Here is a 13,333-nt window from a genome sequence, read left to right as displayed (position 1 = left end):
ATCTCATCGCATGGGCAGTACTCTGCTCCTTCATACTGTATCCGAAAGATGCCGGGGCTCCAGGGAAAAAGATAGCAGACCGTAGCGCCAAATCTGGTACTTCAATCAAAATAATAATAGAGACAACCGACGAAGCACTGAGATCAAGAATGAGACGCTTGAAGAAACATTCACATCCACACGTAGTCGAGTGGTACTTTAAACCCTAACCAAACAATAGAAGGGAGAGTGGACTTTATCAGGGCAGATGGACTGGAGTCGATTGGAGATAAGCGACTAGTATGCAGTACCCGAGATGTCAATAGGGAAGGGCCGACACTACTAAATCGAATCACAACTCGCCCAATAAGTAGGAGCAATTCGAGTCGGTTGAGAATCCTTGGACCGGGGCGCTATAAAAAAAGAACGAAAAGGAGAGACCACAATCACATTTGCCAATACAACGTGAGGAAGACGATAGGACCAGGGTCGTGAATGAATGAAGTTGGTAAGACGCTCTTCTTCCGACGGCTAAATTTCCCCGGAATTTCAGCTCCGCACTACGGGGAGCGGAGTCGATTTCTCCGCCAATCAGACCAGTCTACTGCCATGCCATCTGTAACCTTAGGTACCCTCTGGATGGACAATACACTACCTAGTACCTCAGGTAACCCTCATCCATACGAGAGGCTCCATGTTGGTGAAATAACACTGTGGATGGACTATATAGCACACCTCAACAACTTTTCCAGTCTGACTGGGAACTGCAATATCATCTCTTGGTGTGACCCAACCTTGCGATTTCATCTTCACTACCTACGGGCCAGATGCTACCAGAAGCTCAAGCGATCCACAACCTAAAGAGTTATGATACGAGGAAAAAGCCTCGCATGGTGTTATCTGTACTGTCTCTCGTTGGCCCGCCGATATCCACCAACATCATTCCCTGACCGAGGGACTTTCTTGGGTGGTATCACACATGGCCAAATAAGGGCCTATTTGTCCGCTAGCCACTCAAGAACGATAAGCTATACAAGTTACACATCCTACTCATACGTATTATCGTTTATCTCTGCACTTGGTTTGTGTTGTCTTGGAAGCAGGCCATGATTAGTTGAGTAGGGATATATGAACAGAACGTGAGCCACCAATATGTCAAGAGAAATCGAACACATAAAACAATAGGATCAACCAATTGAAAAGGGGTATTGAAAACAACACAAGAAGTACCAAAATAAGGCAAGATAGAATAGGCGGGAAAGCACGATCATGTGCAGATCCTCCAAAGATTGCGAATATTAAGTGGTTGGATCAGCACAAAAGGTGTATGTGCGCATTTGCGTACACATATGAATGTATGCAACGTATGTACCTCCACAACTCAAAACCGGAGTCAGTGGTATGCCATGGTCATGATCATTATGGAGATATGGTAATGCGTAGGATATTCTGTATGTCCGATGCACCTCTTTGCTCCCCCAGAGATGCAAATGCAAGGATATTTTCAACTCATCGTTCTGTGTAGTAAATACTTCGCAGCGCCCATTCCCCAGAGGGCTAATATGCAGCGGCAGTCATAGAGCGCGTGAGCCAAAGAAGTACACGCTACCAATGCCCAAGGACGTCATCGACAAAAGTTTTGAGTCCACAGAAGCAGGTATTTGTGGGTATGACTTCCATCGATTTCCGCAGTACATATCCACATGACGCTCTGCATCTGCACTTTGCGAGATACGACCTGAGGATACGTGGCATGCGTACAACACGGGATATGCCATATCCAATAGTAGCTAGAGAAATGCACTCCGCCAGCCGTGTTTCACGTTTATGGCGGTGAAATGGCCAGCCCGTTCATGAGCTTAGGCAGCGGCTTTCTACGAGCATTGTTTGCCGTCTTCGATACCCGAGGTGCTCCGTGGATCATGCGGGGCTCTTTCATCAGGCTATTATCGAGTTTTGCTGGTGCTGTAGAGTAGGCGTCAGCATGGAAAAAGTGGTAGATTGCATAACAGAGACGACGAACCTCTAGTGACGACACGGGTATAATCCCCAGAAAGGCCTTGTTGCCCCCTGCTACCTGGACCGAAGGAACTAGCACTGGCAGTTACCCAGAGATGATTCGACGTATCCGAAAGGAAATCTGTCTGCATTCGGCTGGAGAAGAAAGAAGTCCGCCCACGATTACGTTTAGACAAGACAATCTCATCAAAAAGTGCCATTCTTGGGTCCTTGGACTTGGGATTGACTCTTTCTCTTTCACTGATGAATTCATTGAAGCCTGATAGGATGTTAGTGATAAGGACTTTGAAGAAAGTAAGTTGGTTTCGAAATGAAGGCTTACTTTGTGTTTGCTGTAGTACCGCAGCATATTCAGCGTGCTCGCCTGGCAAGCTCTTCAGGAACGCCTCCATGTTGAAGCTATAAGTTAGGCCCGCTTTCTTCTTATCACCGGAAGCAGGCTGTAAGAACTTCTTGTAGGTATAGAGCAAGCTGGCAAAACACCTAACAAATGCGGCGCGAATCTGTTCTGGATGGAACGCAGCGGGACACACCAGGCAGATCTGTAAGGCACAGCGGTTATGAACAAGGGTCTTGCAGGCATTACACTTGTACATGGCTTCATCAGCCCTTTCATCACAGATTGCACAAATAGACTTGTCGTCGCATGGCAGCACTTGCAAGCAATGCCCCTCCACCCAACAGGTACCTTCGGAGTTGTGAATTGGTTGCGAAGAAGGCTGGGGAACAATTGTGGACGCAGCAACAGTCGATTGGGCATAGACAGAGGGTGCGTAAGTTGACCCAGAATTATAATCCGTATTCAGGGTTGTCACGGATAAATTCGAGGTGTGACCTAGGAAAGGAGCGCTTGGCCGTCTTGGGACACCTCCTCTTAACTCCATACCAAACGACGAACTTCTTCGTGATGCAGCATCGAAATGACCTGAGCGCTTCTCACGCAAAGATGCCTGAAGAGCCATTCCCGAATCAGTTCGCGAAGAACCCGGGAAATGGCCTGAAGTGGGAGAGCTATCTCTAGGTGAAGGAGGCGATCCGGTCTTGGATGATCCGGTTCCCGGCCGGTCAGAACCCTTAGACGAATATCCCCTAGACGGAACCTGCTCATAGCGAGCATGCAAATAGGCGTTGAATACGAGAGGCGCATACGCTCCCTGCATAGAGGCCTGGCCGAATGCGCTCGAGTTGAGACTGACGTATTTAGCTAACTGTGTCGACTGCGCTTTGGAGTGGTATATAGAGGAATTCTCCGACATGAACGCATCAAACGGGAACGTCTCCACTGCATATGCTGGCGGACCGGTTGGGACACCGCACCGACTGTGGTGAGGGGCGGCCAGTTGAAGCAGCGAATGCAGCTTCCTCCGCTGGTGACGCGGCAGGGGCGTTGGTCGAACTGTACTCTCAATGAGGTCTGCGTCGAGATCCACCAAGACGAAGTCATCCGATGGCAACTCAACCTTCTCATACCTCCGCTCGATACCTACTATATAGGGACAAGGAGCTTCGAGAGCTTGAATTAAACGCGCAGGCAAAACAGGAATGAGCACCCCAGTCCACTGGAAGGGAAACAACAAATCAACCAGGGCTCTAGTCGCCAAGTAAAGCATCGAAGTATGGGATGACAAGAATATTATACGCGATTCGGTCAGAGCGTACTCGAAGAGAATGATGATGTTCGGCAGTGACAGAGTTCGGAATAATGCATAGAGATCAGTATTTCGGGAGCCTGGCAGTTCGTTGGTAGCCTCTTTTCGCGCAAATAGGCGCAACTCCCGAACCGAAAGCTCCACTTGGGTTTTGGACGAATTGGGGCTAAATGCCTCAGTGCATAGGTTTATCACATATCGTTCCAAGGGTTGCCACATCCCCATCCGTGGAGAGCTTGGAGGGATCCGCTGAATGCTTCCCTCGGTCATGGGCACAATTACTGCTTTCAGCCACTCTTTCCAGAAACTCGTCATGCTTTCTTCCCTCCCAAGAATCCCGTAAGCGCGGGGGATCCAGAATCCCGTGTCGCCGTCAGTTAGACCTTCGATTTTCGATGCTGCGCCGTGCCGCACTGGGCGTAAAAGATCGGTCATTAAGCCGATTTTCTCTTCAACCGCACTGATTTCATCCTCCAATTGTTCTCTTTGTTCTGACCCTGAAGGCACCGTGGGCAGTTGGGCTAGAAGTCTCGAAAGTTTGGCCCGTTCACTTGCTAGCCTTTCACCGAGACTGGCCGCTAGCTCTCGCTCTTCGTCTGTCATATTGTCTTTTCGCCATTCCTCGCAGCGTTTCTCCAACTCTTCTGCAGCTCGCGCATTCAGTGGAATCCAAATGATAACACAAATGGCGTGCAGTCGTGAGCCATTGTCGGTTGTCATGACAAACCCGTGCCAGGTAGAGCGCGGTCTCTGGTCTGAAGAAACAATATGGATATCGTTCGGAAAGGCAAACATCGGAACATAGTCCGGGAAGTTGCCTCGCTGCTTCAGCTCGTCAGACATTCCTTTGGTAGGGTACCGGTCGAGGAGAACGGGCTCGAAACGGCGTTTCAGGGGATGCATGGTAGGGGAGATCTCCAACGGTTGCGGTGCCGGAATAACTGAGTTGTAGTTACTGAGTCGTCGCGAGGTGCGGATAGAAGCTGTTTGAAGTTGTGGTTAGTAAACTCGATGCTCTCAGCTCCTATAATATCGCACTCACCTTGACGAGCAACTGACGGCTGCCGTTTCATACTATTCATGTCTCTGAATGCCATATGACGCCGCACACTACCAATGCCTGATCGAAGCAAGCTGGATGGCTGGGAGGGACTTTCCTCGGAGACAATCTTCTGTGTACGTAACCTGGACCTAGGACGGGAGGTGGGAGTGATTGCTCCGGCACTGAGACTCAGATCCGACAGGAACGACTCCCGCTCGTTTGCAAACTTGAACAGGGCCTTGTCAAAGTCGAAATCTTCTAGAAACGACGACCCTCTGGGCGACTGATTACCCTTGATGGTCAGACTGCTCCGGTTGCTGCTGGTACCATTCCCACTGGACTCACTGGAGTCTCCTGAGCGCATTGAGAACCGCTGGAAGGAATTGCGGCCCCCAGCCATGGAATTGGGTCGAGAGAGGGAGTCCAGACGGGGGTCGTGTGCCTCCTCCGCGTCCGCATCTTCCTCGATCGTGTCCGCAAGAGCGGGGCCAGGAGCGGTGGCACTGTTTGCCCTGTATTCGTCGCCGAGTCTTTGGAAAGTCTCTAAGATTTCCGCGCCATCGACACCTGCGATCCAGAAGTAATCTGCGAGCGGGGTGGTAGACACCTCGGGGGTGGAGGAGGATGAGGAGGATGAGAATGGCATCTCGTCGAATCGTCGATAGGCGATCGCGGGGTTGTAATCATCAATCGTCTCAATTCGTGGACTTCGTTACAACATGGAGTGAATTCAACTCTTGACGCTACGGATTCTCCACCAGCATCAACGGGGGGGTGTTGTGTGTGAAATTCAGCGATCAGAGGTTTCGGAATAAATAGACTGGTAACGACAGTAGGAACGAGAACACATAAGTCTGGAATCGCGACGCTGTCGCAAAGTCGGAAAGGGTTGTTGAGGAAATTCCGAGACGATAGGAATGAAGTACGAGAAGGGAGCAGAAACGAGGTTTTTGTGTTCCTGAGTAGGAAAATTTGTCTGGGGGTTGGATTTCTTAGTGCCACTTGCATTCACAAGAAAAAGGAGTAAATGATGGACGGGATTGGATGAGGGGAAAACAAGAAAAGAAAACGGAATTGGATATGACAATGGAATCGTGGAAAATAGGGTATTGAGGATAGAGCTCCTTTTTTTTTTTTAGATCTTGACTCCTCGTTTTTTTCTTTTCTCACTTTTCTTTCCTTTTTATATTTTCTTTTTTTTTTTTTCGAGGAAGAAAAAGAACGTCCGATGCAGAGACGGATGGTTGCGTAGACAAGACTGACTACTAAGTAAAGTAGTCCAACTACTGTACGCCTCCGGGTAGTAGACCGAGCAGCCGAGCCAGCTCAGCGCCTAAAACGCCTTATACAATTAAGCAGTTAAAGAAGTTAGAATCTACGCTTAAAAAGCTACTTAAAAATCGATCTCGCAGTCCCGATTCGCCTATCAAAACCAGTTTAAATCAACTGATTAAAGGTGCCGAACGAGCTATAAATGATATAACAATATTAAAGCATTAATTAGAGCAATATCAGGCCGCGCACGAAAGGCAACTTAAAAAGCGAAAGCGCTCTACTAAACAGATTACTTTTGAAAAAGGCACATCAGTATTTAAAGCCCGAATCCTTATTAAGCGCCGAAATCAGGCAGATAAAGCCATACAGGCAGATAGACCTCTACCTATTAAATCGGCTTCTAGGCGCGCTCCATCTAAATGTTCTGGCTGTGGTGTACAGGGGCATAAAATTACGCACTACCCGAATCGATAGAACTACTCATTTTTATATAGAAGTCAGAATTCATGGTGTTTTGATCATTTTAAATTTTTATATGGCGGGTGGTGGGCAACTCGCTTGCGCGGGCAACTCGCTTACCGATTACGTTAGGGCTGATATTTACGTAAAAATCGTCAAGGGATGCAAGACCAAAGTAGTAAAACCCCGGAGTCAACAGCATCCAAGCCCAAGTCCTTCACGGAGAAACCCCAGCGTCCACATCACGAGCGAAGGACCACCTCTAGGCATCGGACGCACCATCCAATTAGAAGCAGCAAAGCGAAACAGCCCAAGAAAAAGGTCGGCCCGTCGGCCTTTTCTGCAACGCTGATCACGGGCAGCGATCCAACCAACACCCTCCAGAGTGACTAGGGGCGGAAATTTAAAGGGATTAATTTCCACTCAACCACAAATCACAGTCGTCCCCGGTATTGTCCTGCAGAATGCAATTTAAACTCTTCTGCGAATCGCTTGGATTCCCCGCCCCTGGCCGTAGAGCTTAAAGTATGTCCCTTGTCGATGCGATGTATCACAACATATAAATACTAGCAAGGGATGCCATGCTTGGAGGATAGCAACCGACAACATCACATCAAGCTCTCCCTTCTCTGAACAATAAACCCCACAGAAGGCATTTATGATGGTCGCGTGGTGGTCTCTATTTCTGTACGGCCTTCAGGTCGCGGCACCTGCTTTGGCTGCAACGCCTGCGGACTGGCGATCGCAATCCATTTATTTCCTTCTCACGGATCGATTTGCAAGGACGGATGGGTCGACGACTGCGACTTGTAATACTGCGGATCAGGTGTGTTGTTACCTACTAGCTTTCAGAAAGAGGAATGTAAACTGACTTGATATAGAAATACTGTGGTGGAACATGGCAGGGCATCATCGACAAGGTAAATTGCCCCTTTATCAAAAAAAAAGAAGGAAAAGCAGAAGAAAAATAAAATAAAAAGAACTCTAGTCCTAACCATCACATAGTTGGACTATATCCAGGGAATGGGCTTCACAGCCATCTGGATCACCCCCGTTACAGCCCAGCTGCCCCAGACCACCGCATATGGAGATGCCTACCATGGCTACTGGCAGCAGGATATGTAAGTCGATTTCTTTAAATATCTACCTGTCATCTTTTACATCAATATGAACTAACTTGATGGTTTTAGATACTCTCTGAACGAAAACTACGGCACTGCAGATGACTTGAAGGCGCTCTCTTCGGCCCTTCATGAGAGGGGGATGTATCTTATGGTCGATGTGGTTGCTAACCATATGGTTCGTGGTCCTTTGCAACTGACTTCGCGGATATGGTTCATTTCAGTACTGACAATGAGTAATATCAGGGCTATGATGGAGCGGGTAGCTCAGTCGATTACAGTGTGTTTAAACCGTTCAGTTCCCAAGACTACTTCCACCCGTTCTGTTTCATTCAAAACTATGAAGATCAGACTCAGGTTGAGGATTGCTGGCTAGGAGATAACACTGTCTCCTTGCCTGATCTCGATACCACCAAGGATGTGGTCAAGAATGAATGGTACGACTGGGTGGGATCATTGGTATCGAACTACTCCAGTAAGATATTTCTCCCTCATTCTACAACTTGGCTGATCGATGATACTTACGAAATCAGTTGACGGCCTCCGTATCGACACAGTAAAACACGTCCAGAAGGACTTCTGGCCCGGGTACAACAAAGCCGCAGGCGTGTACTGTATCGGCGAGGTGCTCGACGGTGATCCGGCCTACACTTGTCCCTACCAGAACGTCATGGACGGCGTACTGAACTATCCCATGTATGGTTCCTCCAACCATGAGCCTTCTTGCAAGTCTCATCTCCTAACGAAACGGCTAAAACCAGTTACTATCCACTCCTCAACGCCTTCAAGTCAACCTCCGGCAGCATGGACGACCTCTACAACATGATCAACACCGTCAAATCCGACTGTCCAGACTCAACACTCCTGGGCACATTCGTCGAGAACCACGACAACCCACGGTTCGCTTCGTAAGTCTTCCCTTTTATTTTCCGTTCCCAATTTCCACACAGAACCCCACCTAACAAGAGCAAAGTTACACCAACGACATAGCCCTCGCCAAGAACGTCGCAGCATTCATCATCCTCAACGACGGAATCCCCATCATCTACGCCGGCCAAGAACAGCACTACGCCGGCGGAAACGACCCCGCGAACCGCGAAGCAACCTGGCTCTCGGGCTACCCGACCGACAGCGAGCTGTACAAGTTAATTGCCTCCGCGAACGCAATCCGGAACTATGCCATTAGCAAAGATACAGGATTCGTGACCTACAAGGTAAGCACAACCTCTAAGCATACCCTAATGGCCTATCTTCAGAGTATCTGACACAAGAGACTAATCACTGGCAATACAGAACTGGCCCATCTACAAAGACGACACAACGATCGCCATGCGCAAGGGCACAGATGGGTCGCAGATCGTGACTATCTTGTCCAACAAGGGTGCTTCGGGTGATTCGTATACCCTCTCCTTGAGTGGTGCGGGTTACACAGCCGGCCAGCAATTGACGGAGGTCATTGGCTGCACGACCGTGACGGTTGGTTCGGATGGAAATGTGCCTGTTCCTATGGCAGGTGGGCTACCTAGGGTATTGTATCCGACTGAGAAGTTGGCAGGTAGCAAGATCTGTAGTAGCTCGTGAAGGGTGGAGAGTATATGATGGTACTGCTATTCAATCTGGCATTGGACAGTGAGTTTGAGTTTGATGTACAGTTGGAGTCGTTACTGCTGTCATCCCCTTATACTCTTCGATTGTTTTTCGAACCCTAATGCCAAGCACGCTAGTCTATTATAGGAAAGGATCCGGATTAATGTGTTTTCATAACGCGGTACTGTATGGTACTTCTGTATTATATCACCGAAGCTCATGTATCTTACATGTATATATTATACAGACACAACCTTGGTTACCCCACCATGATGTTTCCTGCAGATAATCTCCTGACGATCAATCTTACCACAGGGATATGATGGCACCCAACCTGGCGCCTTCGCAACATCAAATTATTTGTGATATGATCAAGTGCGATCCATCACTTACTAATGCCCAGATAGCTGAAGCTGCTAACTGCAGCACACGCGCAATTCCTAGGATTCGGTCAAATCTCCGGCTATTCGGCAGTAGCAAAGCCCCTCCAAATAAAGGTGGACGCCCACGAAGCATCTCACCAATAATGCTGGAGGCTCTTTGTGATCATCTTCTTGAAAAGCCTGATCTATACCTTGACGAAATGGCCATCTTTCTATGGGATGAGTTCCAAATATACGCAACTACATCTAGTATCAGGCGGGCTCTGTCTTCTAAAGGTTGGTCCAAAAAGGCAGCTCGGCAGAAAGCAAAGGAACGGAATTCAGATCTGCGGGATATGTATTTCCATTTAATCTCAGATTTTCATTCCTATCAGCTTGTATACGTGGACGAATCTGGATGCGATAAACGAGCTGGCTTCCGACGAACGGGCTGGTCTCCTCTAGGTACAACTCCTATTCAAGTGTCTAAATTTCATCGTGATCAGCGGTATCAAATATTGCCTGCATATTCTCAAGACGGTATCATTCTGTCCCGTATCTTTCGAGGTGCGACCGATACTTCAGTCTTTGAGGATTTTATTGAGGAGCTGCTTCTTCAATGTGGGAAATGGCCAGAACCGAGGTCTGTCATAGTTATGGACAATGCATCTTTTCATTACTCCGAGCGGATCGACCAAATGTGCTTAGAAGCGGGGGTTAAACTAGTGTATTTGCCGCCATATTCGCCGGACCTAAATCCAATTGAAGAGTTCTTTGCTGAGTTGAAAGCCTTCATTCGGCGGCACTGGAGCGTGTATGAAGATAGCCCAGAACAAGGATTTGACACCTTCCTTGAATGGTGCATTGACGTTGTAGGGGCAAGAAAACAAAGTGCGAAAGGGCACTTCCGGCACGCCGGTCTGACTGTTGAAGAGTCATGATGCAGGGACAATTGTTTGTGAGGCGATCTCGCCATTTTTGTGTACATTCATTGAGTCTCCTCAGAGCTAGCCAAAAGATACTAACTATTAGGGTAGATATATCTGTTTGCTACTAAACAAACATCGAATCGCTTCGATCCGATAGCTATGTACAGTACAGTAGAGTAATTATTATCATTCTGTACTCTCTGATTCCATAATAGTGAATGCCCTCCTCTCCAAAAGGTCCAATAAGTCAAACAATGGTTCCCCCGGTCGTTTCTCAGGTTTTGATTTAGCAATTAGATTAAATGGTCGGCTTTCTGTTTTTCGCAGACTAATCAGATATGCGTAGCAAATCGTTCTTTTAACGGTGGCTAAATCAATCAGTATCGTCATAAAATGCTGTTGAATAATAACAAACCATATCCTTCTTTTTCTTCAACTGTTTTCCTTCCGGTCATGATTTCGAAGCACCTTTCTTCTGGCCATATAATTTTTGCATTCGCTTTAATTCGATCAGTTCTTGGCTTTAAAACACAACGGAGATTCGATAGGACCACCTAGAATTTGCTGGCGGAGTTGCGACACCTGCATTTGATGCAAAAGGATCCCGCGATCCTCGTTGCTAAGGTATGCTGTCACTGAACTCATATTTTCCTACACTCAGTAGTGTTGAGCAAATATTGATGATACGTTCGTCGGGGTTGTCGGTGGTTGGAGAAAGTAGGAAGGGCTCTGCAGACCACTATCAGGTCGGTCCTAATATATATAGCTTGTGCGGGGTAATGTGGACGATGGCTTCTTCCATGACGCCCTGGGTGTTTTGTTGACCAGACTTCTCTATTGTAATCGAAAGAAGTACAGGTCTTAAGAACAATAGCCAGTCCACCATTAATGTCGAAGTTTTTCTATTCTGATTTACAACTGATTGCAAAAACGGCGCAAATGTTTACACACTTCTTCTTTCTGAAACCCTTAAGTCTAAACTGTATTTGGAAAGACCACAGAAGAGCTATATTTTTACGAATAATGGATAAAACGGTGAAAAAAGATATTACTGTAAAGAATATTTGTAACGCCTTATACAGGTGATCCACAGGTGGTGATATTTTTTCGGCTTGTGAGGATTACTGCCCTGGTACGGGACATGTCCTTGGGTGGACTAACAAATGGGACAAGGACCCTCATATTAGGCTTCTCGGCAGCATCCTAAAATAATTCAGCAATCTTCGATGGCTTTATCGATAGAGCCACACCAGTTGACCCAGCCCACATTAGGAACAGTCTCATTTGCAATGGCCGACATAGCTATGCTACAAAAATAAATCCTAGGGTAGAGGATGGCTTATCACCAACTTCCATTTTCCTCTCTTTCTTTTGCTTCTTTTCTACGGCCATCACAATAATCGCTTTCGATTTGAACTCTAATCCCGTCCTAAACCCGTCTGAATCACTTCAGGGCAAAGATGGTGAATAATAAATCCATAACCACGGTACATAGACTGTCACATCTTTCAGTGAAAGGGATGGTTGATATGGAACCACTTTCCGCCGGTCCACTCTGTTTAAACAAATTAGCCACGATGGTTGAAATTTTATGGGTAGATAGCAGTTACTTACTTCCTTGCCGATTCGTGTACCTTTCGCCTCCGACAACGTAGTCTCGTGGGATTTTACGCACAAACAGGGCTTCGTACTTGGCATTGTGGAATGCGTTATCTTGAATCCAAAACCCCAGTTCTCTTTTTAGGTCGTATATTGTTGCCCATTCAAGATCGTCATCCTCATCCAAGCAGATTTTCCAGAGAACGACACTCTTCTTGCCATCGTTCACCCGGCGCAGTGCTTCGGTTTTGGCCGTGTCGAAATCAAGATATGCGGAAATGAACGGTGTCGGGTATCTGTTCTTCCAGTTCAGATGTCGCTGGATATATTCCACGAGCTCTATAGCATCGTCTTGTATAAGGGGATCCAGTGTTACTCGGGAAGAAGTATTCCCTGCGATAAAACCTTGTCCCGGTTCAAATGCAGCAACGGAGTCTTTGTCAGTTACCCGGTAGAAAAACATCGTAGTTGCGCGTACTGATAAGTAGCCGAGAGGAGCAGGGGTCTGATTTCAAAATGCAGCAGGGTGAGAAAGGTCGAAATACGGCGCTTTAAGAATATCAGGACTTCAGGATCCTGAAACTAGTGTAACAAAAGGGACAGAAGAACCAGGAATAATTCGAATATATATAGCGTCGCCTCCCTCGCTGTACAATAAATGTGATGGCATAAGATACAGCAACCACGGTGCCTGTTGGATGCCTCACACCAATTTGGCCTATTGACGAGCTATGTTGGGCACACGCGCCTGAACGGTCCCATTGTGCAGCCCCATGTTGACAAACGGCCGACACTACCCCGCCATAATGTCCATGTGGCATAGGGTAATTGGCTTGCTAAAGAGCCGTCATGTGAAATCGTGTAACCTTCATGGCTATGATTTAAATCAGCAGGGATAAATTGGCAGGGATATAGCCAAGCGTCGCTAGGCGTGCTTACCTTAGTAAATCATATCTTGTATGGACTCTAGTTTCGATGGAGCTAGATCAGGAGCCATTTGTGCTGTGGAGGATGATCAACGAGATCTTCCGGAAAGGATCTTTGGTGGGCTCCTGGGGTATGTTCTCCACGGCAGAAGGATGCGCTTGTATACAAGTTACAGGCCACGTAAAATACGCCGAGTCATTCAAAACACAATTAACTACCATTCAATACAGTGGCCTCTACTGTGGCTTTAGGTGTATCTTAGAGACCTGAAGAGTATGAACAATTGCACCAGTTTTGCAATCAGCTGTACGGGATGCCTAGTATGGATAGAGATATGCGCAACGGGAAAGTAAAAAATTGCATACAGCTGGTTGTAAAAACGGCG

General features: G+C 47.3%; 4 protein-coding genes across 4 annotated transcripts; 2 read left to right on the top strand and 2 right to left on the bottom strand.

The window, feature by feature from the left end:
* Positions 1-1,958: 1,958 nt before the first annotated feature.
* AO090023000945 (dDENN domain protein) lies at positions 1,959-5,335 on the bottom strand (the record flags this gene model as incomplete). Its single annotated transcript, XM_001821385.3, has 3 exons — positions 1,959-2,257; positions 2,321-4,630; positions 4,690-5,335. 3 exons carry the CDS (start codon positions 5,333-5,335, stop codon positions 1,959-1,961), a joined length of 3,255 nt encoding a protein of 1,084 aa, XP_001821437.3.
* A 1,746-nt stretch (positions 5,336-7,081) lies between these two features.
* Positions 7,082-9,125, top strand: AO090023000944 (alpha-amylase; the record flags this gene model as incomplete). Its single annotated transcript, XM_001821384.3, has 9 exons — positions 7,082-7,249; positions 7,305-7,343; positions 7,429-7,544; positions 7,614-7,722; positions 7,791-8,019; positions 8,078-8,240; positions 8,306-8,452; positions 8,518-8,758; positions 8,838-9,125. The coding sequence occupies 9 exons, from the start codon at positions 7,082-7,084 to the stop codon at positions 9,123-9,125; spliced, it is 1,500 nt and encodes a 499-aa protein (XP_001821436.1).
* Positions 9,126-9,453: 328 nt separating this feature from the next.
* AO090023000943 (uncharacterized protein) lies at positions 9,454-10,434 on the top strand (the record flags this gene model as incomplete). The annotated part of the gene is made up of 1 exon (XM_023235836.1): positions 9,454-10,434. One exon carries the CDS (start codon positions 9,454-9,456, stop codon positions 10,432-10,434), a length of 981 nt encoding a protein of 326 aa, XP_023090819.1.
* Positions 10,435-11,724: 1,290 nt separating this feature from the next.
* On the bottom strand, positions 11,725-12,484 carry AO090023000942 (uncharacterized protein; the record flags this gene model as incomplete). Its single annotated transcript, XM_023235835.1, has 2 exons — positions 11,725-11,861; positions 12,037-12,484. The coding sequence occupies 2 exons, from the start codon at positions 12,482-12,484 to the stop codon at positions 11,725-11,727; spliced, it is 585 nt and encodes a 194-aa protein (XP_023090818.1).
* Positions 12,485-13,333: the final 849 nt, after the last annotated feature.

This window comes from Aspergillus oryzae, chromosome 3, assembly GCF_000184455.2.
Source record: "Aspergillus oryzae RIB40 DNA, chromosome 3".
In the NCBI taxonomy this organism is placed as follows: domain Eukaryota; kingdom Fungi; phylum Ascomycota; class Eurotiomycetes; order Eurotiales; family Aspergillaceae; genus Aspergillus; species Aspergillus oryzae.
The sequence above is the reverse complement of the archived record's forward strand: the minus strand, read 5'-3'. Positions and strand labels throughout refer to the sequence as shown.